At 40.2% G+C, this 24,236-nt stretch overlaps 3 protein-coding genes across 7 annotated transcripts; 2 read left to right on the forward strand and 1 right to left on the reverse strand.

Moving 5' to 3' along the window:
• The first annotated feature begins 587 nt into the window (after nt 1–587).
• Nucleotides 588–12,142, forward strand: LOC132701976 (xylulose kinase). The gene is made up of 7 exons (XM_060670341.1): nt 588–1,414; nt 3,818–4,054; nt 5,032–5,313; nt 5,366–5,651; nt 9,885–10,316; nt 10,372–10,469; nt 11,826–12,142. Exons 1-7 carry the CDS (start codon nt 1,352–1,354, stop codon nt 12,039–12,041), a joined length of 1,614 nt encoding a protein of 537 aa, XP_060526324.1. The 5' UTR covers nt 588–1,351; the 3' UTR covers nt 12,042–12,142.
• LOC132701975 (splicing factor 3A subunit 1) lies at nt 12,087–16,534 on the reverse strand. The gene is made up of 11 exons (XM_060670339.1): nt 16,318–16,534; nt 16,077–16,241; nt 15,612–15,780; nt 15,396–15,555; nt 15,182–15,335; nt 14,732–15,130; nt 12,970–13,481; nt 12,777–12,906; nt 12,539–12,720; nt 12,307–12,480; nt 12,087–12,240 (listed from the first exon to the last, which is right to left on the reverse strand). Exons 1-11 carry the CDS (start codon nt 16,415–16,417, stop codon nt 12,139–12,141), a joined length of 2,247 nt encoding a protein of 748 aa, XP_060526322.1. The 5' UTR covers nt 16,418–16,534; the 3' UTR covers nt 12,087–12,138.
• A 1,158-nt stretch (nt 16,535–17,692) lies between these two features.
• LOC132702157 (myotubularin-related protein 2) lies at nt 17,693–24,151 on the forward strand. 5 transcript variants are annotated; one of them, XM_060670622.1, is made up of 11 exons: nt 17,693–17,754; nt 18,050–18,191; nt 18,242–18,334; nt 18,385–18,597; nt 18,650–18,910; nt 20,261–20,476; nt 20,532–20,876; nt 20,931–21,101; nt 23,442–23,649; nt 23,699–23,880; nt 23,934–24,151. In XM_060670622.1, the coding sequence occupies exons 2-11, from the start codon at nt 18,081–18,083 to the stop codon at nt 24,054–24,056; spliced, it is 1,923 nt and encodes a 640-aa protein (XP_060526605.1). In that variant the 5' UTR covers nt 17,693–17,754; nt 18,050–18,080; the 3' UTR covers nt 24,057–24,151. The 5 variants fall into 5 exon arrangements, with proteins under 5 accessions (XP_060526605.1, XP_060526603.1, XP_060526606.1 ...); XM_060670620.1 differs by having other exon boundaries at nt 17,696–17,739; nt 18,003–18,191; XM_060670623.1 differs by having other exon boundaries at nt 17,700–17,739.
• Nucleotides 24,152–24,236: the final 85 nt, after the last annotated feature.

The raw sequence follows: 24,236 nt of genomic DNA on the forward strand, positions 1-24,236 counted from the left end.
ATTTTTTTTCTTTCTTCAAGGTTCCATATATTCTAAAGTGTTGGAAAATCTTGGGCGCTTCCTTAATGGAAATTTTGTTATAAAATCTCTAAGGGCCCAGGGTTTTTATTGTTCGATCTGTAACTTTCTAACATATCAATCTTTTCTTCTTTGATAATCATGATATGACAGGAATCAGCAACAAAACACGCATCCACTTGTTTTGTTTAAACGCCGTCATAGCCATCTTACACTAACTGAACTTAATATGGTAACAGCGTATTATGTGTGATATACAAATGTTTAGAAAGGAATATTTCCAAAAGTAAAAGTATTAGCTTTATATAAAATTGCCTTAATTTTACAACAAATTATAAAAATACGTATTTTATCAACGTTTTTGAAATAGTGAAAATATTAGGCATATACAACCTTGTACGAAATTGACATAATTTTAAATTAAAATTTTAATTTTTGGCAGTTTTTTTTTAAATTTCATTTTTAATCTTGTTTCGCTTACCCTGTATTAATATGTATCGAAATTTCTTATGAAATTCGTTATTCGAGTTCTTTATCTACAACAACACTTACTCGAGTAAAACAATAAATGCTTCCGAATGAAAAAATTGGCGGATATTTTAACATCATTTGTCAATATAAAAAATGTCAAAAACGGTTAGGTATAAGACATTATACACGAAATACGTCTAGAATTTTGTATAGAAATCAAAAATGGAGTGATATATTTAAAATAAGAAATTTGATACTAGCCCACGACAAATGAAACACCCTGTGAAATAAATTGAAGGTTTGTAATACCCCAATTGTATTTAACTTTTGACTCCATAGTCTCTGAGATAAGGGAGTGTCCCAAGATAAACGGTCCATCCCAAAACATTTTGTTTTGGCACTCTTGTGTTTATAATAATTAGTATTAATTACGCAGATATTATTAGTATTATTATCTTTCGGTATATAATAAACATGTAGCGTTTGTTGCTTTGTTCGCCTTCAAAAATGCATAACGATATCCATTTATCTATACGTGCGTAGATTTCGGCGTAGCCTGATCCACGAACCAGATAAGCCGAAGCAAGATAATCACCACGCGCTTTTCCAACAGTCGAAATTACCGCGTCGCCGTCTAAAAACCGTAATTTTTCCTCTTGCCGAAACGTCAACTAATTTTTTGTTGTTGTTTTGACCGCTACGAAACCGCTCTTATCGCGCCGCAGCGGCCGAAGACCTTAACCCGCTGCGACGCGCTTAACCTCGTCGTGTCACCCGCGAGAACGCTTTTATTAAGCGCGTAGAAAGTCGGCACCGCGGTCCAGTCCGTGGTACGGCAGGTGCGACGACCAAGACGACATCCATGGCGGAGGACAACGTGACAGCCAACAGGACCTTCCTGGGGTTCGATTTGAGCACGCAGCAGGTACGTCGGTTATCTCTCGTTGTTTTTCGATGATAAAGCGGATAAAGCGACGGGGTCGATATATGCCGATGCGACGTGTCGCGCGAATAGCGCTTGCGCGACTTCCGAGTTGCCTCTCGGTCGATGAGTGGGACTCGGGCCTATATGCGGTAAGGCAGGCCGGCGATGCGGTATGCCGGCCGCGGGGCGGCCAGCTTATGACCCGCGACAGCGTTTTCCTAGATCAGTTCAGGTAAACAATCTGAGAAGATGGGAATTTGATACATAAACGGTCAAAATTACGCCGAAAGTTTCAAAAAATAAATTACAGGACATTTTCAAAAAAAAAAGTTTCAAGCAAGCAATTACTAACTAAAATCGGACCGACGTGGTTTTTACTTGATGAAAATCCATTTAACACAAATTAAATAGAAGAAAAAATGTTCAGATTTTCACAGATTTTATAGCATTATGACTATATTCCGACACATATATAAAACAGCTAGTAATAAATTTTTAATTACAGGTATAAGGTTTTTTAAATATCTCATTTTGTTAATAACCATAGCTTCCAACAAATTTAGTTTTTTGCTTTGTAAATGATTATGTAAAATATGCTGTTTACCCTTACCCCCTCCTTTCTCCTTTGTCCTGCGGCTACTCTGTTTATTGAAAACTATATTTAATGATTAATGTGTTCTAAACTTTGCGTAATTCTTTTTTTCTCGTTCTTAGGCTAATTTGGTTTACATTTACATAAATGTATATATTATTATTATTTAAATAGGAAAAAAAAATTAAAAAAAAATTTTAGTTAATAATTGCTATGCGCTCGCCAGAACTTTCTAGAGATTTTGGGTTTTTGGGGATTGGGGAAAAAAGAATTTTCGAAAAAATCTCCTATAATTTCCATTGAAATTTTTAAAGTTTGCAAAATTTTTGTAGCAATATATAAAATTCCTGCTTTCTTAGATTTTGATGTTGACTGGAGAAGAAAACCAGTGTCATGGGTTATAAGCGTAGCCATGTGGCTTTAAGTAGGCCGAACGATTCAAGGTATAGTCTGTTCTGCTGGATCGTAGAGTGATAAAACTGGATTAGGTGTACGAAGCATATAATTATTTAAAATTTAAATTATTAATATATATATATATATATATATATATATATATATATATATATATATATATATATATATATATATATATATATATATATATATATATATATATATATATATATATATATATATATATATATATATATATATATACACCAAATGGGATCGTTTAAGTTAAGCACGGACGAACAAAATGTGAAAAATCGTTTGATAATCGAATAATTATAAAATTCAACTTATTAACACTAATTCGATTGATACGGATCTTGTTTTTGATGATAATTTATTTATTTTTCCACAATGGCGGAGTCCAACAACTCTAGAAAAAGGACAGGCACGCGATCGTCGCTGTAGGACCAATCCAGGCGACCGGGCGTGTGCTGTACCTACCATCTCGAAATATATTTTTATTTGAAGTTCATCAAAATGACGTCATTAACTAATCAGCAAATGAGGATGTGAATTTGACCTATTATGTCTCAGACGAATGATTGGCGTCTTTTTTACGTCAACTTGGATCGTCAATTGTAGTTATTAAGTCAACTCAAAGTAAGATTTTGGTCATTTCTGCCGAAAAAAATATAACAATTTTTAGATGGGTTTTCCTTTTTGGAGTGGAGAAAATTGAATGTAAATCACATAGAACGTCTTTTGCGGTTGCAGAAAATGGAGGATTATAGGTAATGAATGAAGATGAGCGGTTCTTAAAAAAAAAAAAAATAATGGAAGGATAATATACAGGGCCTTCCATTTGACTAACCCTGTATAAACAATTCCAACTAACTTCAAGACAAATGACCATGACAAATGACCATAACAAACTTACATTGGTCTTCCATTTGAATTTGAATCTGCCTGTATATTTGAAAATAATTTTAAATTGTTTCTTTTAATCTCATCCATACCTTTTGTATTTAACATTTTTCTCTAAAAACAATAATAAGTTTAACCGTCGTATCTGGAATTAGTCAAGTCATTTTTTTACTACAATTTGAAGTGTTTTTCGAACCACCACTTATGACTGCTTCCTGGGATATTTTATCAAATATGATCGAACCTTTATGCCGAGTGCAGCAATTTCTATGGCGAACACTATATAAGTTGACTCGCTGTGAATGGCAAGTTCCTCCATCAACTTCCGGTTATTTATGGATGACACCTACCTTTGGTGGTTTTTTCCTATTTTTTCTTCAAATCATTGCGCCATAAACGTCGAACCTGCCATCCACTGTGAATCACCCTATGCAATCAGTTCCAGTCAAAACGTATATCCCTCGTATAAAAACGCGTTCATTTTCAAACAGTTAAAGGTGGCAGCACTGAACGACAACCTCGAGGTGCTACACGAGGCTCACGTCAAATTCGACACAGACTTGCCGGAATTCCGCACGCAAGGGGGCGCGGTGATCGATAAAAGCGACCACCATCGCATCACCGCTCCTACCCTCATGTGGGTGAAAGCCGTCGACATGGTTCTCGACCGTCTGATGATGGCCGGCGTCGACTTTTCGACGGTCGCCGCTATCTCGGGCAGTGCTCAGGTAAGTACCGACTCAGCACTGTTTAATGACATCGAAAAATACCAACTAATAATCATAAATCCTCAACCTCCAAAGTTGTATTCTTTAATTAAATTACACAAACAGGATATGCCAATAAAGCCTGTAGTTTCTTTTGTAAAAGCACCATCAGTTAAATTCTCAACAAGATTAGAATATCATACTGCCTTTAGACCTAGATATGATATCGAAAATTCATTCGAACTAATTAACAAGGTTAAAGACATTCAAATTCTTCCCAAGGCAGTTCTAGTTTCATTTGACATCTAAAACCTATTTCCTAGCATTCCATTGCTAACGAAGGATTAATTAAGGGAAAGCCATTTAGTTCACTACTTGCAGAAATTTTCATGGGCAATTTAGAAAATATCATACATAAACATCCTCTGAGTAAAGGATATTTCTGGTGGTATAGATACGTAGATGATGTTTTTGCTTGTTTTATTGGAACGCAAAGACGACTGCAGTCCTTTTTGAATCATAGATAACTGCATCAAATTTACCATAGAGACGGAACTAGCTAACTCTATAACCTAGCAAGGAAATTTCGAAACGTGCATCTAAATTTGGTCTAAATATTGCTTTTAAAGCTGAATGTGGATCTTGTCCCAAAATTTATATCGGATAAACAGGTAGAACATTTAAGAAACGTATTAACGAACATAAAAGGGCGTATAAAATATATGTTCGCATTCTAACTGTGCCGCTGATTTAAACTGACTATAATTTTGATAATTTAAATTATCAATCAAAAAGCAAAAAACTAAATTTGCTGGAAGCTGTGGAGGTTAACAATAAAATGGGATATTCGGAAACAGCGGTCATAAATCATCAAAAACTGTCAAAATCTGAACATATTCTGTTTTAATTTAATCGTGTTAAATGGATTTTCATCGCCTCAGTATAATACAAGCGGAAAACTTTCCGTTCGTTTTTGTCCGCTAATTTTTCCGCTTCAGCAACACGGCTCAGTCTATTGGCAAAAAGGGGCATCGCAGACTTTGCTACGTTTGAACCCCGACGAATTCTTGCACCAGCAATTGGCGCACTGCTTCTCCGTACCAGATGGTCCCATATGGATGGACGGTAGTACCGCTCAGCAGTGCCGGCAATTGGAGGCGGCCGTGGGCGGCGCGGAGATGTTGGCAGCTATAACGGGATCGAGAGCGTACGAGCGTTTCACCGGCGCACAGATAGCGAAGATTTACCAGACCAAGCCTGACGCTTACAAAAACACCGAGGTGCGAAATGTCGGACGCGATGTCGTTTCGACATTACAGCGCTGTATTTTAGAGGATCTCGCTGGTCAGCAGCTTCTTGGCTACGATATTCCTGGGACGGATGGCGCCCATCGACCTCTCGGACGGTTCCGGCATGAATTTAATGGACATCGGCGCCAAAAGGTGGCACCCCGGGCTGCTCGACGCTTGCGCGCCGGGTTTAGAGGAACGCCTAGGCGACCCGGTGCCGTCCAACACGGTCTTGGGTCCTGTTTCCCCATATTTTGTGGACCGCTACAACTTTAATCCGGATTGTAGGGTCGTGGCTTTTACCGGAGACAACCCCGCCTCTCTTATGGGTACGACAGCGAGGGCGGTATTACAGGAAGTCGATCGAAATTCGCGCGTTCTTTTAAATTCAATCTTATGGAAATATGGCGCCCTTTTTTCTTTCAAAGGTAGTGGTTTGTGGCTTATGGATCTACGAGCATTTTACAAAACTTCTGGATTCCTCCTGCGTCGGTTTTTGTTGAGTCGAACTTTTGGCTTCTGTTGGCTTCTTCAGAGCTTGACTGAAACCGGCTCGCTTTTTACTCCGTACCTGCTTATATATTGTTTGAGGGGGGCGGAGTTAAACGACCGATTCCCATATTGAGTGACAGGTAAAGACCTGAGTCGCGGTTAAGATTGATTACATGCAAGAATTTTAGTGTTATCGAATAAAATTTATTGTCCGATTTCGTGATTGTGTTCAGCAACTATTGATGAGTTTATTTTTCTTAGTCTTAAGACTCCCATGTTGTTTGGAATTTTGTCTTTGGTTGATCGAAGAGATTTTTGGACAGGTGGTAAATCTGGTTTTGACGTTATATTTCTTTAGAACTTTTAATATGTGGTCGGTGATGTTTTGCAAGGTTGTGGTGACGTGTATTTCGTGATAGAACGCTTCATATTTTTAATGTGGAAATTATTAGAGACAAGAGCAGAGGTAAGGTAAACAAGAGAGTTGATAATGTTAGGTCTGATTTTCTATTGAGACTTTTTCACAGAGTCTGATTTACTAGAAGCCTTAATAACGGATTTAAGGTTGCGATGAAGTAGGATCTTTTTTAAGTTGACGATATGATCCGTCTCTAAGAATATCTTGAATCTTTTTCTTATATTCATTTGTGTTCATGACCACCATAGCGTTTCGTTTACCCGCTTTTAGGATTACAATGTCGGGATTAGATTTTAGAAACTTTAGGGCAATGCGTTCAGGCTTTGCAATATTAAATTTAGGAGGTTTTGTTTTTTTAACCATTTTTGCGGTTTCAAATCGAATTTCATTAGCTGTGTGTGTGATTTTGGGTAGAAGATAAATGAAGATTGAGAGCTTTGTCATAAATCAAATTCGACTCAACAAAAACCGACGCAAGAGGAATCCAGAAGTTTTGTAAAAAGTATTACAGTGACCTGTGCAAGTTTCTTTGGAGAATTTATTGGTTCAAATCCACACCCATCTTTTTAGAGTGATTTTATTCCGCTTGCACGTGACTCGTTCCGTTTATCTCCACTCTAATAACTTCTAGTTCGAGACCGTCTAACAACTCAATGCTGGGTATTGACGATGATTTAAGTGTTTTACACCATTTGCACCATTAATATTTATTATTATATTATTATTTATTTTCACCATTTTCGTTTTAAATGAAAATATGAGAAACTGTGTGGTGATTTAATGGAACAGAATGAAAGGTTCAAGATGATTTGTTGAGGATTTTTAGGCATTTTTTTTGTGGTTGCGTGTGGCGCCTTTTAATATTCAGCAGGCAGCCGAGGGTCGTCCAAACAACTTCATTAACTAGTCACCAAAATGACGTGAATTTGACCTACTAATGTCTCAGGCGAATTACGTTATTTAAGTGACGTCTTTTTTACGTCAATTTTCGTCCTTTTTGCGTCAACTTAAAGTCGGATTTTGGCCTTTACTGCGGAAAAATATGACGTTTTTTAAATTTCTTTTTTTTGCAGTTGGGAAAATCGAAAGTAAATCATACGGAAACTACCTCTTTAAATTACATGAATAAATGAATGTAATGAATAAATAAATTAAACAAATTAATAGTGGACGGTCTTCCAGTTGAATTTTTCACGAAAATTAATATTTTTCATTTTGAGTCACCCTGTATAAACGATTCGGATTAACTGCAAGACAGGTATAGGATAAATAGCATGGCATTTTTTATGAAAAAAACGGCCATAAATCCAAAGACGCTCAGTATAAAAATTGAGTATAAATGGGAGTTCATATTAATCCCATTTAAAAATTAAGTTTGGATTACCACATATTTATTAATCGCCCTGTATATTATTTATAATAATAATATACGAAACATATTATTTTGACACACTATAGATATACGGGGTGTGTTCAAAAAGTAAAGAGACTTGTAATTGGCGGAGCTATGTACATTCGATGTTCGATTTTGTGTGTGTTATGTTGGTATACATGTTTATGTTCAAAATGTCAGCCAGGTTGCACTTTTTTTTATGAGACAGTGTTTTGTGTGCCCGGAGATTTTCTACAAAGAATTTACAAAAAAATTTGCGTAAAGACTGCAACGCAGTGCCGCAAAATGTTTGCGGAGAACGGCACATGGTGAATCTAATTTGCTAATGTTAATAACTGTTTTTAACTGTCAATAATTGCTCAAAGCGTTGAAGAAGCGAAACAAATGGTGTTGAAAAATCGTTGAATCTGTTGAGAAGTGGCTGAAGAGGTCGGCATCTCTATTGGCTCGTGCGTAATTTTTCCAAAGTTTTGGTCATGAAACGTGTAAAAGCAAAATTTGGTTAATTTTGAACAAGAGGGCCGATGACGTCCAAACCAAAGCCCAGTCGTCCCAATAGAAAAACCCAGACTCGCCAAGACCGAAAAAAGCAAGTCAAGTTTGATTATCGTTGCGTAGTGCATCAAGAGTTATTACCACAAGGTCGTATAAGAGTATTACCTTGAAGAAAACGTCCGGAATTGTGGGAAAACAATTCACGGATTTTGCATCACAAAAATGCACCTGCTCACTCACCGTTGCTTGTGTCTAACTGTCACAATCATGACCCAGCCACCACATTGACCGGATATGGCCCCCCGTGACTTTTTCCTGTTCGAAAAACTCAAGAAACCCATGAATGGTTTGGAACGATTGAGGAGATAAAAAAAAATGCTGGAAGAATAGAAGGCTATACCAGAAGTGCTTCGAGGATTGGAAAAAAAGTTGGCATAAATGTATCATATCTGGGGGGATTACTTTGAAGGGGACAACATGAATTTTGATGGATAAATAAATACTTTTTGATAAAACTTAAAAGTGAAAACGTATTCTGGTTTTAAATAGAAGAATTTGATAGCAATTCAAATCATCATACTTCTTTTGACGTCAATTTGACGTGTTTTTCGAACCGCTGGCGAGTAGGGACCACTCATGACTCGAAAAAGACGCTATGTCGATACAAATTAACATTTCTCGCTATGATCATTGATGGTGTTTATGAAAATTTATTTACTAATATATAGATGGTTTCTGATTATTTATATTGATTTATCGATGACGTGCGGATTATATCAAAGCTTTATTGGGGTGAAGCCGTCAGAATTGAAAATGCTCTCTCCGAAGTGGTCAGCATATGGAAGGGTGTCAGGCAGGGGTGTATTTTATCTCCAATGCTATTCAACATATATTCTGAGAACATTGATAGAGAAGCATTGGAAGACGAATCCGCTAGGATAGTAATAAATGCGAGAATCCTTGATAATATTAGTTTTGTGTGCGGGTTCTCTCGAGGTGTTACAGAGACTATTAAACAAAGTAGTGAAAGCTAGCAAAGATTACTGTCTCAACATGAACATCAACAAGCTGATAACAAAAAGGAAGCAAGCAACAGGTCAACTCATCGTAGACGGGAAAATAATACATATACCTTGGCACCATAATTCATGAAGAAGTTCAACATAAACAGGAAATTTTGGCATGCATTGAACTATTGACGGCTCCGGACCTATCACTAAGAGCTTCGAAGCTTGGACGCTGAATAGAGAAACCACAAGGAGGATGAAAGGAAGAGTCTCGTGGACAAAGAACTCGAAATACTCTTTACCACTAAAAAACGGAACCTTGAGTTCCTGAGAACCATATCACGCGGTACTAAGATATGAGCCGCTGAAACTCATTACGGAGGTAGACGAAGTGTATGGCGCTGAAGAATCCCTTGGTTACGCATTCTTCGAGAATGGTTTGGTGTATCATCAATTGAATTATTTAGATCAGTATCAAAAGTTAAGGTAGCCATGATGTATCAGCGACCTTCGAAGGAGAAGCTGACACAAGAAGAAGATCGATGATTTCTAACTGAATTATTGCACTTGAGGTTGCCACCTTTAATTTAGCCCCCAGTCTAAGAACTTCCACAGATCAATAGCTAGTCTTCAAACCGGTTTAACAGCAAGTTTAAAAATTTCAAATTTTTAATCCGAATATCATTTTTTATGTTTATCGATCGATTCCGTTTCCGGTGAAAGACTTGACGAAAGCTATTACGGATTTCGTTTCAAGGTATGCGCCTGGGCGAGGGCTGGTTTGCCGTCAGCCTGGGTACCAGCGATACCGCGTTTCTCTGGCTCAAAGACGCGAAGGTGGTACCAGATGGGCACGTGTTGCGGAACCCCGTCGACGAGAACTCCTTCATGGCGCTGCTCTGTTTTGAAAACGGCTCGCTGACCAGGGAGAGGGTGAGGAACGCTTGCGCTGAGCGTTCGTGGGACATCTTCAATCAACTGCTGGACAGCACGCCGCGAGGCAACTTCGGCAACTTGGGGCTCTACTACGACGTGCAGGAGATCCTGCCGAAGCTCGAAGGCGATTTCCGTTACAACAAAACGCAACGCGTCGCCAAGTTTACGAGCCTCGAAGTGGAGGTGCGGGCGTGCGTCGAAGGGCAGTTTATAGCGAAGCGCGCTTACGCGGAAGATTTCGGCTTCGACGTAGGTAAGCGGAAATTTTTCCGCTCTTTTTTTTTTGGCCGCTTATTTTACTCGTTTAGGCAGAGGAACGAAGATTTTAGCCACCGGCGGAGCGTCGAAGAACAAAGCCATCTTACAGGTGCTGGCTGACGTTTTTAACTCGCCCGTCTACGTTCAGGTAAGGACCCGTCCGCCAAAATGGCGAATTAACGTCGTCGACTCAAACGCTTGCCGCGCCACTCGATAATTTCTCGCTTAATATCGAGCGGAAAATTGACACCGGTAGAGCGAGCAAACCTAGCGGAAATTCGCTAAGACGTGATAAAAATGCCCTCTGCTGAAGCTGGATCATATCGTGACACTTTTGGTTTAAGCGGTGGTGAAATCTCTTCCAGCAACTCGATTAATTAGTTATTTCGTTAAAAAACCAAATAGAAATATTTTTCACTAATTTTAATTTGCGGCTAATAATTTAATGGCGAAAAGAACAATTTTCAGTTTTATCTATAATTGAAAACCCCTGTATATAATTGAAAAAATGCCAGAAATAAAAGTTATGGTCCCGGATTTCCTAGAGAAAATATTTTTTTCTGGAATCCAAAATATTCAAAAAGAAAATCAAAATTTTTATTTTTCAAAAAATGCTGGGCGGTATTTGTTTGACTCCTTTTTCCACAGTTAAAATAAGGTGTCGACTAGAACTTTCCTGCCAAATCTGAAGTGGATAGCTGCCAATTTAAGACAGCTGTCAATTTTTCAATATAGAACGGAATATCTCGAACACCCTGTATAATCGGTGAAAACCTTAAATACAAAAGTTTGCCTACTGAATCATAACTTTCTAGCTATAGCCAATTTTTATTCAAAGGAACTCGATTTTCAGTTTTTTGTGACACACCGTATATTTTTGAAAATTTCCAAGAATGAAGATTTATTGCAAAGATCTCGCGCATCTTTCCGTTCATTAACTTTTTCGATCTCACGAACGGTTTTCGAGAAATGGTCTATTTCGCAAAGCGATTTTTTATTTTTTTCTATTTCGCGTTTAACAGTTTTTCCGCTAAACTTTCGCTCGTATCCGCTTAATGTGCGAGAAAGAAGATATTTTCACGGTGACTTTTGCTATTTTATCCATAATTTTGCCAAAAATTGTTTAACTAGCACATCTTTCGGGTTTCCCGCTAAGTTTTGAGTAGCCTGGTTTTGGCTGCCCGCTTAACGAGCGAAAACTTAGCGGGAAACCCGCTTAACTAGTCCATTTTGCGATTTAAAGGTAAAACAATGGAGTGATCGAGAAAATATCCTCGGATTTCTCGCCCATTAAGCGGACACGAGCGAAAGTTTAGCGGAAAAAATTTCCGCTGCTCGAGCGGACAGTCTCGCATAATAAGCGGAAATTTCGCTCTTTAACTATTATCGCGGCGTTCTTTTGCTCGTTAAGACGACCCTAGCGAACAAAAGGTAAGATGACCAATCGGCAGAATAAAGTAGAAAATTTCGCTTCGCGTAGAGTATTGGAGGCGGCATTTTACAGAAAGTGGCCGAGTCCGCCATGCTTGGCGCCGCGTACCAAGCGAAACACGGCCTGACGGGTGAGAACTGGGAGCGGATAACAGCGAGCCTGCCGGAACCCGTCAAGGTGTGCGACCCTTACCCCGACGCCGACGAAATCTACGCGCCCATGACTCTACGCTACCGTCACGTCGTCCAAGAACTCCTGGACGAGAAGAGTAGTAAATTGACTAAGTGACACCGGAGAGGGAGCAGCAAAACAAAACTACATTCCAATAATTTGTTTTCTATATATAGATAGATAGATAAGGGTTTGTTAACGCGTTCGTTGAAATTTATTTCTTCCTGCCGCCCCTCTCCTTGACTTGGAGCTGGATCAGCGCTCCGGGCGTCACGTTGTAATAGGCCAGCGTGTTGGAGTCTTTGAAGAACATCCCCTGAAAAAAATGGGGAAAAAAAGGTGAAAAGAGGCCCGACCACCACGACCGCAGCGGCGGACTCACGTCGAAGAAGAGCTTCTGCTTCGCGGGCGGCATATTGATCTCCTCCTGAAGCTTGGCCTTGACGCTCGCCACAGACTCGCCCAGCGGAAAAGTGAACGTCAACACCTGACCGTTCAGTTTCCATTCGGCCTTCTCGGGCGCCATCGGCACCGAAATCTTCACGCCGATCGGGCTCTGCGGGTAACCAACCGTTACATAACGACGCCCCGCCTACTCGTCAAGTGTCACTTACCGGGTTTCGTGCCAGGTAAACCTCCTCGGGGACCAGCGAGTCCTCGTTCCTTATCTTCTTGTTGCTCGGCTCGTCTTCCGCGGGGCCCTCGTTCGGATGTTTCATCGTCATATTCATCGGCGGGCCCATCGGGGGCGGCGGCATCGGCGTCACGAACCCGGCCATCGAAGGGTGAGCCGGCACTGAAAAAAGTCGAAGTTTATTAAATTGCCCCCGCCGCCTTCGATCGGTCGCTCACTCATCAGGGGCGGTCTCATCGGCGCCATGGGCGGGGCCGGCATCATCATTATCGGCGGTTGGGGCGCGAGCATCTGCGGCTGTGCGCTCACTGGCAACGTCATCGGCGCCGCTTGGGTAATCACCGACGTCTACTGAAACGGTGAAACACCTACGACCCCATCTGCGGAGGAAGGAAAGAAGGGACGACTTACCTGCGACGGAGCCGGGGCCTTGACCACGGCCGGTTTGGCTTTGGCCGCCCCCGCCACGTTCTTCGGACCGATCTTTTCCTTCTCTTCGTCGGGCAACAGCCCCTTGACCTTGTGTATCTGATGGATCTGCTCTTCCAGGGTGATGTTGGCCCTGGCCGCTCTCGTCGCCGCCTCCACGCTCGACGTGTGCCCGTCCCAAGTGACCTTCTCGTCTTTTCTCACGTCCTCCTCGCCGATCTTTTTACCGATGGCGGTTTCTTCGTCGCCGACGCCGAAGATGTCGGTACGACGCTCGGCGAGCAGTTTGAGACTGGCGTCGATCGCCGTACCGGCGGCGTACACCGTGTCCTGGTTCATCTTCTCGTTGACGTGTTTGTCGCGCTGCTCCACCCACCGAGGGTCCAACAGGCCGATGCGCATGTGCTCCTGCACTTTGCTCGCCGGTATCTTCTCCCCGGTTATGGGGGAGACGAGATAATCGTCGCCCACTTGGGGTCTCAGCACTTTCACCGCTGAAAATTCGTTAGACTGAGGCAAGTTCCTCTACGTTTTTTTGTCATTGCTTTATATAATTAATAATTACGAAATTATTTTTTTCTCAATAGTTAATTTATTATGAGAATGAACATTTTCGTTTTGTACACAACTTCTGGATTCCTCCTGCATCGATTTTTGCTTAGTCGAAATTGCTGACGTTTCGCCAATCATCCTGTTGGCTTCTTCAGAGCTTGAAGAAGTCAACAGGATGATCGGCAAAACGTCAACAATTTCGAAGTTTCTTTGAAAAATGAACATTTTCTTTAATTTAATTTCATTATTTTTACAAATAAAATGTTCACTCTATAATTTGCTTTAAAAAATGAAATAAATTTTACCTCGGTGTTAATTTCGGTGGTTTATTTTTCTAGTTATGGAATACTGGAAATTACTTTCAAATTTTCATAGATTATTAAACTATTTTGAAAACGTTTACAATTTCTTAAAATTTGCTTTAAAAAATTAAAGTAATCTCTCTTATTTTTCGTCCTTAATTTATGCAATTATTTCAATTACGAAAATCTTCTCAATAGTTTTTTGTAGTTTTCCTCTAATTTATATTATTAATTTATTAAGAGAATGAACTTTTTCTTTAATTTAATTTTACCAATAATAACACAATTTTCTTGTTTTAAAAAATTAAGTAATTTCACCCAGGTGTCAATTTCAAAGAATTTGAAATAAAATATTAATCACTCCCAAAATTTCATAGATTATGAAAATATTCTGAAAAGCCTTTTATATATTTTTTATAATTTGCTTTAAAAAAAATCAAATAACTTTGCGCAAGTGTTAATTCAACTACAAATTTTTTCCATAATTTTATTTTTCTGGAAAAATTTCATAAATTATTAAACTATTCTGAAAAAAAATTTACACATTTTTTACTTGAAATCTTTATTACGACTCAGGAATGAGTTGAAGAAGGATAAATTGTCACGGAAAACCTGGAGATTTAATATTTCTTTTTTCACTTTTTTTTTTCTTTAATTTATATGATTAGGTTATGCATATTTTTTTTCACAGTTATGCAGGAACAAAGTTTAGGTTGGTATAAGATTGGATAATTTTCAAAATTTCCGTCTATTTTTTTTTTGTTTACTTCATCTCATTAATTATGTAACGAACTTTTTTCTAAATTTTGCTGTAGTTTTCTTTTTTTCCTTAATTCATATATTTACTTTCCTGATCAACAAAACATTAATTAATTTTTCTATTAACTTGCCTTGTTTGGGATCATATTTTTTCACCACCACTTTATCGGGTATGGGCGGCAGGGGCGGCTGGATCTGCGGTTGGGACGACTTATCCTGGACGTGTTCCTCGTCAGAGCTCTCCTCGTCCATGTCCTGAACGCGATTGTCGTCTTTGCCCGATTTGCCCGGTTTCAAGGTCTGCGTTCTGTCTTCCATACGGGCTAACCCATGGTCCTCAGCGGGTTCCTCTTCATCACTCTCCAATTGCATTTCTATATCCTCGCCCTCCTCAATACGCTCCTGGATCAGAATCCGAGCACCTACTTCTTCAGGTGTGGTCGGGGGCGGGAAATTCCCGATCTCGAACGGTTGGTAGTCGACGGTTTCAACTACTACGAAGTCGTGCCAGTCGATTTGCGCGTACGCCACTGAAGCAGGAATAAATTTATTATTTTACTAACAGCACATTTGTCATTTACCTCGTTCGCGTTCCAGTATTTCCTCTTCCCGGGCCCTCTGGGCTTCCTGGTACTTCTGCCACTCAGCCCGGTACTTTACCAACTCCAAGACCGCGTGGGCGCTCTGGACTTCATCTTGTAAACGTTGCTGCATGCTTTTTGGGGGGATCAGTACCTACAAGAGGGTTAATCGAAACTGAACTTAAGAAAAGGAGTTCAAATAATGGATCTTTACCTTGGTGTACTGCTCGAGCAATTTTGTGAAATATTGAAATAAAGAATGTTGCGGTCTCAAAAAATCGAATTGAAAATTACGTTGTTCGCGATTCATTAACTGAGTCAGGAACGCCCTGCCGTTTCTCGCGACAAACTGAGCTGTCAGTTTGACGATATCTCTAAAAAAAAATACCCGGTGGTCATGAAATGGTTACCTAAGGGTGCGGGGACTCACAAATCTAAGGCGGATATCGAAGGTGGATCGGCAATAAATTCAAACTCTGCTGGCGGATCTTTGGGAACGAACGGCTGTTCGACTTGCTTCAAGATTTCATGTTGTTTTTGTTGGGCGCTCGCAGATACCGAAAGTTTTGATATACCCGCTTGTATGGACGGTTCTTGGGCTGAAATACGATGTTCTACTCTACTTACCTTAAGGGCACTATCAGATGGTACGACTACAATGCGATCTTGCGTTTGACGTATATCACATCTCATTCGCAGAGTTTCACACAAGGTGATAAAATATCTTTCAAAATATTTAACTCAACTCAAAGAAATTGTGTTGCCGATAAATATCGCGTCAAGCACCTCTGAAAGTGTGCATTTATCTTTGTGGTTGATCTTTTTTGTCGCTCCCACACTGGTGATACACTTGCACTGCATTGCAGTCATACCATCGCATAAAGGCGCCACTAACCTTTGCCCTCCATGAACTCATTAACTTTGTGTTCATAGTAAGCATGGTAAGGATCTCCGGAATTTAAGAAGTTGAACTTGGGATTGCCGAGCTCGTTTTGTCTTATGCGCGCTTCAAACTCGGGGCCGTTCCGCGCTACGAAGCTTGCGGTTTTGTCGACGATATCTTTCGCGGTGTTCAGGAAAACGTGAATGTACGTCCCAGCGAGGGGCAATAATACACTACCATAATAAAAGGATACTTCTGACTTCTGGTGGTGGGTATATAATCCCGATGACAGGGTTAATCGGTGGAGCCGTTTCTTCGGTTCCCGACTGGCCGGCTAGTTCCAACGGAGGCATCTTGCTTTTGCTGGTGAATGTATTGGGTGAAAAATCACATTTACTTAAAAAGCTTTCCACCAAACACAATGTGCATAGATAAGAAATATAAGCAATGTCAATAAGGGATTACCACCACAGATTGACGAGTCTCAAGTTCAAGTATGCGTTTCACAAAAAATGTTGGGCTCGACTGCTAGGATCATTCGCCCATTGCCGACTTCCGTCGAGGATCTTCGCTTTTGGTCATTGACCAACACGTACAAAGAAGACATATAACCAATATTTGCTCAACTAGCAAAAAAACAAATTTGACCGATACCAAAAAAAACCGACACCCCCCGCTTCCGCCCCGGACCATCCGGGCCCATCCGGCCTCCATACCGGCGTGAACGGGGAAAAACGAAGGGATCGGCGACGATTATCACTTTACAACGTTCACAAAACACTGACAACACTAAATCCACTCAGTGGAGACCGATTTCAAAATTTTTGGACGATTACAAAGGATTCTGTAGGGAACGAACGGAGGTTAAACCGCCGCGTGCAATGTTCCACCACAGAATCCATTGACGAGTTTACTCGCCTTCATTATCCTCTTCTTTGCTTTTAATTGGAATTGGAACGCCTATCTTAGATGCAGAGAATATCGCTCAAATAAATTTCATTGTACCAAATAAATTAACTATGGTTGGCATGCCACAGATAAACCATGGTTAGTTTGAAACGGACATGTGTAACACTAAACATGTACTGTTTGCACGCGCAGCGGCATCTCGTAGTGACCTTCCGATGATATTTGCCATGTTTTTTCTCAATCCAAGTAGATGTTTTTCGAGGTGTAACCAGATTCCAATATCAGTTCTATAAATGAAAGGAACTTGAGCGCATTTCACGGTTATAAAATAATCTCGGCATATGGTTACGAGTTTAATACAAAATATTAACAACTATGTTCCATCCAAATGAACGCGCGCCACTTTAAAAATTTAACGGAAATCCAAGCGTTCGGCAACGCCGTCTTTTCAACTAAACCGTCAGTCCGCGGCAAGCAAATTTTGCCAAATTCATTTCCCAGATTCCACTTTCGCTGTTAGGAGCGCAGAGATTCGAGGAGGTATCGAAAAATTTACCAGCGACGCGAGGGCGGCGCTAATGCCTGGCCAATGAAACGCGAGGCGCCCGGTTGCATTATGGGTAACTATTGGTGGGCGGAGTTTACGGCGCTCCGGATACATTTTTTAGATACCTCTTCGCACGTTCTGTTCTCCGAATGACAGGAGCAAATTTTGTCGATTCGCTTTAAAAATCCAACGCCATGAGGAGAACAGAAAGAAATAAATGTGAGTGCTCTCTGGGTAAATATCGTTAATTATTTTTGTTGATAATTTGGGAGATGCAGGAGTAAAAACAAGGTGTATGCATTTTATGCATGCTTTATTGCTAAGATTTTAATTATTTGCGTGTATTTTACAAAATTCAACAAATCTATATATATATAAATATAACCTATAAAAATTTTCTTGGTTAGTACGAAAACTTAAAGCAATACGAATAACGAATTTCTTACAAATTCCATTCAATGAATTCACGTTCTACTTTGTAGTGCCAACTTTTAAAATTAATTACCAGCTTTTGGTAACAAATTAACAGGATCGAGTGAGCTTCAATTCTTGAACGGAAAATGAACAGGAAAACGAATAGTATGGAACTCTTGGACATGGAGAAAAATCGCTTGTCAAAGGACACATTTCGGGCTGAAACCAAGTCTTTAAATCTGGGCAAACAGGAGGCGGTAAGCAAAAGTATGCCGTCTACATCAATGTAAATCGTTTTATGTTTTAGATGGCATGGGGTAAATCCTCCCCAAGCAAAAGTTACTGCTCGTCGAGCTCGACGTCCACCGAAAACGTCGTGTCTACTTTGGAACGGAAAAAGGTAGCCCAAATCGTGAACAGGTACAACAAATAAGTTTTAAATTGTTCCAGGCTTCGGCAGCTAACGAAACCAAAACGATTAATCGACCGGACGACCCTCCTCTTTTGCCAGGGGAAAAAGTTACAGGCCAGGCTCGAGATGTCACTTACCTTTGCCCATATCATGGCCCCGCCAGGGGCGTCTTAACCGTTACAAATTACAAGCTGTATTTCCGTTCTGGAGACAAGGACACGTCGAACGTGATCAACGTGCCTTTGGGAGTCGTGAGTTGAGCAGTGTTTACGCCATAACCTCAAATCGACACGTTACCTTTAGGTGTCCCGAATAGAAAAGGTAGGTGGCCAATCGTCGCGGGGCGAGAACGCTTACGGAATAGAGATATTCTGCAAGGACATGCGTAACCTGAGGTTCGCTCACAAGCAGGAGAACCATTCGCGGAGGAACGTCTTCGAGAAACTTCAAATGTTTGCGTTTCCCTTGTCTCACAAGTTGAAATTGTTTGCGTTCGAGTATAGCGAAGCGTTCCCGGAAAACGGGTGGGCCATATACGAACCCATCGCGGAACTAAAGAGAATGGTAACTTTCGATGTTATATAGAATGCGTTCCCTAACCTCAAAACTCGATTTTTTTAAATATTGAATATCACTTTTTCTTTAATAGCATAATTATTAATAAAGTATTGATATCACTGTTTTACCCTTTTAAACATATTCAGTTTGCTTTATTATAACGGCGATTGAATCATTTTCGTGAAAAGAAATATTAAATAAATTTTCCCTTGACGTGACATTTTTTTTGAGAAACTTTGGATTGTGCTTTGGAAGTAATGATAATTGTTTTTAGGACATTGATCGTCATTTCATATTGTGTTGAGGGTAGCTTTGTCAATTAAATTTTTGTCTTTTATCTACAAGAATATATACAACCTGAATAGATAATTATCAAAAGTTACTCCATATAAACATGAGCTCTGAAATAATAGTACTAAGTATTGTCCTCCATGATACAATCATTGTTCCTCTATAGACTTGAGAACGGTCAGAGAGTGATGGGCATTTTTCTTGACTTGACTGACTAGAAAGGTATTATTGTAATATCCCATTTAGATCCCATTTGAGTGAGAGAACACAGACTGTGAAAGTAGCTGATACATTGAGTGATAGGCTACAGGTGGGATTTGGTGTGCCGCAGGGCACTGTGCTTGGTCCGCTGATATTTAAGATTTATATGTTTTACGTGTTTTGTTTTGTTGATGACGCAGCAGTGATTGTGTCAGGTAAATCTTGAGCCTTGAGAAGATTAAAGAAATGGCTAGACCATAGTTTATTGTCCTTAAATCTAAATGAAAAACACATTTTGTTACGTTAGCTTTATCGACTGTAAATGCAACAGCCTTTTTTTTGCATAAGATAAAAGAGCAAAAGTCTTCAAACTTTTGTACAGGGTGGTCCAAAATTCGATGGCTTTAAGCATTTGCAGCACAGTTAACGCATGCGTGTTACGGGCTCGATTTTCGAGAGACGTCCAAAACTAAAAACCGCATCCTGATATGTCAAAGCGTTTCTGAGCTACAGGGTGATTCTTAAAAACGTGCGTTGGAGAATCACCGTGTAGCTCAAAAACGCCTTGACATATCACGCTGCGGTTTTCAGTTTTTTGGACTTCTCTCGAAAATCGATGCTTAAAGTCATAGAGGCCCCTCGCATTTGGACCACCCTGTATATACACTTTTTTTCTATCTTTTAAAATTAACGCTGTAGGTGGGTGTCAAAATATAGTAAATAACTCGATACAATTAAGAATTGTCAATAATGTATTGTTATTGCTGATTGTTAATATTTTTAATCGAACGACAATAAATAACATTATTATTATTATTATTATTATTATTTTGGGCCGTTTTGGTAACGACAGGTACTTTTCAGGGCGTCAACAACGACATGTGGAAAATAACGAAGATCAACGAAGACTACAGGATATGCGACAGTTACCCGGCGGTGTGGGCGGTGCCGGCACAAGCGAGCGATGCCGACATCGAGACGGTGTCGAATTTCAGAAGCAGGGGCCGATTGCCGGTACTGAGCTGGATCCATCCCGAATCCCAAGCCACCATTACGAGATGTTCGCAGCCGTTGGTCGGAGTAAGTGAGTCGTGGGCGTGGCCCGTCATTCCGGACGTCACGTAGTCACTTTTAGGTTAGCGGCAAGCGGTGCAGGGAAGACGAGCACTACATCCAGCTGATAATGGACGCGAACGCGCAGTCGCACAAGATGTTTATCATGGACGCGAGGCCCAGCTCGAACGCGATCGCGAACAAGGCGAAAGGGGGCGGGTACGAGTCGGAGGACGCGTACCAGAACGCGGAACTGGTGTTCCTCGACATTCACAACATCCACGTGATGCGCGAGTCTCTGCGCAAACTCAAAGAGCTCTGTTATCCGTGCATCGACGAGACCAAGTGGCTGTCGGGGATCGAGTCGACTTACTGGCTCAAACATATCAAGTGCATTTTGGCGGGAGCCGTGCGGATCGTCGACAAGGTACGCCCGCGTCCCTGTGGGGGCGTGGAGGTTATGTCGATTTTTTTTTTTTAGGTTGAGAGTCACAAAACGTCAGTATTGGTGCATTGTTCCGATGGGTGGGATCGTACCGCCCAACTCACCGCCCTTTCGATGTTGATGCTCGACCCGTTCTATCGCACGATCAAGGGTTTCGCGGTGCTCATTGAAAAGGAGTGGTTGTCTTTTGGTCACAAATTTCAACAGGTGAGCGAGCTATGGGCCACACGTTAACGCTCGAGGGTAAACTTATTTAAAAAATTATTTTTACGTCATATTCATTCAAATTACATTTTTCAGCGAAATTCACAAAAAAAAATTACACCACTTTTTCGTCTCAAACTTGGGTGCGATTTCTCCTTTTTTCACAGAGGTTGGCACACACCCTGTATATATAATCAGTTTTCTCTGTGGCAGTTCTTCGGTTATGCAATGGTCATATACGGGGTGTCTCATTTTCAATAAACTATTGTTAATTTTCAACAATATAGCCTTTATCTAAACTGAAGGAGAAAAATATATGTGCCCTCCCGCCAAGTGCCTTTTAACATATCTTATATATAACATTACTTATAGAAAAACAAAAAAGGGCGGGTATGTTTTATTTAGAATGCTGTGCTAAGTTGTCCTCGCCTGTGGCTGACCTTTATTTAACCCTTCTTTGTGCATAAATGGTTAAAAAAAAATGGCTAAGATTGATTTTTATGACAAAGTTATCGGAGGTCATCTGGGTACATTTCTTTTAAGGAGTTCGAACATCAAGTACAAAAACTTATTTTTCAAACATCCTGCTTAACCTAAAACCTGACGTAAGAGGTCAGAACCACTAGTTTTCCTTGGTTGATTGATTGAATAGTTTTTGAGAAAATGTTTTTTTGGCAGCCAAAATTAAAAAAAAATACTTATATTTGATTACACCCAACTTTTACTAAATTTGAAGTTATTAGCTGCAAATTTAAGACACTTAATCCATTTCTTATATAGCGCGGAATATCCGGAACACCTTGTACAATAGAAACAAAAGTTTTGACTTTCCTTACGGGCTAACCGTCGTGTAAGACAAACTGACCACACCTTTCGAAAATTACCAAGAATAATGATTTATAGCTCTGAATCTTGTTGATCTTTTCGCCCAATAACTTTTACGATCGGTTTTCGAGAAATGACCTTTTTCTTAGACGGTTGCAACGCGATTTTTTATTTTTAAAAAATACTTCCCGACCCCGCGCAGACCAAAGGCCATTTGATTGCCAAATTTGAAGTCGATAGCTTCAAATTTCGGACACTTATCGTGTTTCATAGCAACGTCCAAAAACAGTAGAAAATCGCAAAAAAAAAGATGGACGTCGAGGTTCGACCCCGGCCATTTTTAAATATCTTATGGACACCGCGGACACCGTTGAAAAGAAGCAACGTTTAAAGCGTCTAGCTGAAACAAGAACGGACGGACAAAAACAATTTTTTTTTCGACGCAGATCATTTCCGTACCAATGGCGGTCTCCGAGGACATTTTTATACGAGCGTAGATACTTTCGAAAAATTCGATTTCATCGATTCTCAAAAGTAACAAGATTTTATTTTTTTTTATCTTGAGCACTATCCCGATGCTCTATATAATAATACTACTACAACTACATATAAAATACAAGTATGTATGAAATTACAAAATTGAATGAATCATGCATTCTAACGGATTATTTTACATTTAGTTTAGTAACTGTTTCTTTAAATCTAAGCTAAAATTTTTACATGAACCAAGTAACTTTGATTTGAGGCCGCTATTTAAGGAGTCGAACAAGCTTCCAGCATTATACGTAAAAGAACATTGAATTTTTTTTGTTTTGTGCAATGGCATAGTGAGTGATGATTGGTGTCTTAGATTCAACACATGAATCGATTTCCTAAATACTAATTTGTCATTCAAATATTTTGGAATGTTGGAATTTATTACACGTTTCAAATAGCACAAAAAGTTGTATTTGAAAACATCTTTGATTTTTAACCAATTCAATCTTTTGAGAGCGGCCGATATGTGATCAAACTTGCGTAGCGATAAGATGTAACAGCGTACAATAAGACAAGCGAGGGAGGACAAGACTTTGACACAACTGTAGTTTGATATCGTAGGACAGTATATCTCTATTTGAATATAACAATTTTAAAGTCATATAACATTGTTTGGAGATGTCATATTCTCGTCAATATATAGACCCAAATTTTTAACAACTTGAATAAGATTGTTGTTAACGTATAATTTGATTTTGGATTTCTGTTTCTTTTCCTCTTAGGGGCAAAAATAATGACACTACACTTTGATGGTTTTAAACGTAAATTATGACCCTCCGCAAAGGTGATTACGTTTTCCAAATCCTTATTTATGCTGTTCACTGCCTCGCCTGCTATATCAATCTATGTTCATAGCACCACTTTAGCCAACTGTTTGCTTTTTAAAAATTACTATTAACGATCAGGCATCCGAATGGGAAAATACGAAAACCACATATGGGACTATTAAATAAATCCTATTACGACTATTCGTCGTTTCAGCGCGTCGGCCACGGTGACGATCACCATTCGGACGCGGACCGATCTCCCGTTTTCCTGCAGTTCGTCGACTGCGTGTGGCAGATAACGCAACAGTTTCCCAACGCGTTCGAATTCAACGAGCACTTCCTCATTTCCGTCCTGGACCATCTCTATTCTTGTCGATTCGGCACGTTCCTGTTCAACAGTGAGCGGGAACGGGTGCAAGAGAGTTGGTACGCGAAGCTGTCACGTTTCCCCGTCATATCTTAACGTTTCAGAAGTCAAGGACACGACGGTGTCGCTGTGGTCGTACACGAGCAGCAACCTGGACCTGTACCGCAACCCGCTGTACTGGGCGAGCAGCCAGCAGCAACGGGTACTGGTACCGATAGCCAGTATTCGCCACATTAGGCTTTGGAAGGCATACTACTGCAGGTGGAACCCGAGCATGAGGACTCAGGTAAGGACCGCCGCCCACTGTGGTCAAGGTTTATGCGGTCGGTTGTCGCGCAGGATCCAGTGTGTCAGCGCATCAAGGAACTGTTGAAACTGAAGGAGCAGCTGGAAAACACGGCGGCGGAGTGTCGCAGGGAACAGCAGCAGAGGATGGCGAGGAGCAATGTGTCGCCCACGTGAGTAGTCGACTCGGAGGAAGCACTGTACCAAAACAAAGTGATTAAGTCATGTAATAATTTGTACTATTAATTAATTAGTTAAGAAATAAACGTCGTAAATGGTTCAGAGTTGATTAATCAGCCTTGTCCTAAGAAAAAAAAAAAATTTTAAAAAATAAGAAAGGAAAATTGGAAAAATGGA

Source organism: Cylas formicarius, unplaced genomic scaffold (assembly GCF_029955315.1).
Source record: "Cylas formicarius isolate icCylForm1 unplaced genomic scaffold, icCylForm1.1 PGA_scaffold_5__7_contigs__length_24384050, whole genome shotgun sequence".
In the NCBI taxonomy this organism is placed as follows: domain Eukaryota; kingdom Metazoa; phylum Arthropoda; class Insecta; order Coleoptera; family Brentidae; genus Cylas; species Cylas formicarius.

Coding starts and splice junctions, on each gene's coding strand:
- LOC132702157 (XM_060670622.1), top strand. CDS start 18,081: ATGAACAGGAAAACGAATAGTATGGAACTCTTGGACATGGAGAAAAAT. Junction 20,877..20,930: donor CCGTGCGGATCGTCGACAAG/GTACGCCCGCGT, acceptor TTTTTTTTTTAG/GTTGAGAGTCACAAAACGTC. Junction 23,650..23,698: donor GCGGGAACGGGTGCAAGAGA/GTTGGTACGCGA, acceptor TTAACGTTTCAG/AAGTCAAGGACACGACGGTG.
- LOC132701975 (XM_060670339.1), bottom strand. CDS start 16,417: ATGCCTCCGTTGGAACTAGCCGGCCAGTCGGGAACCGAAGAAACGGCT. Junction 15,131..15,181: donor AATACTGGAACGCGAACGAG/GTAAATGACAAA, acceptor TTCCTGCTTCAG/TGGCGTACGCGCAAATCGAC. Junction 12,481..12,538: donor TTTACCTGGCACGAAACCCG/GTAAGTGACACT, acceptor GGTTACCCGCAG/AGCCCGATCGGCGTGAAGAT.
- LOC132701976 (XM_060670341.1), top strand. CDS start 1,352: ATGGCGGAGGACAACGTGACAGCCAACAGGACCTTCCTGGGGTTCGAT. Junction 1,415..3,817: donor TCGATTTGAGCACGCAGCAG/GTACGTCGGTTA, acceptor ATTTTCAAACAG/TTAAAGGTGGCAGCACTGAA. Junction 4,055..5,031: donor CTATCTCGGGCAGTGCTCAG/GTAAGTACCGAC, acceptor TTTCCGCTTCAG/CAACACGGCTCAGTCTATTG.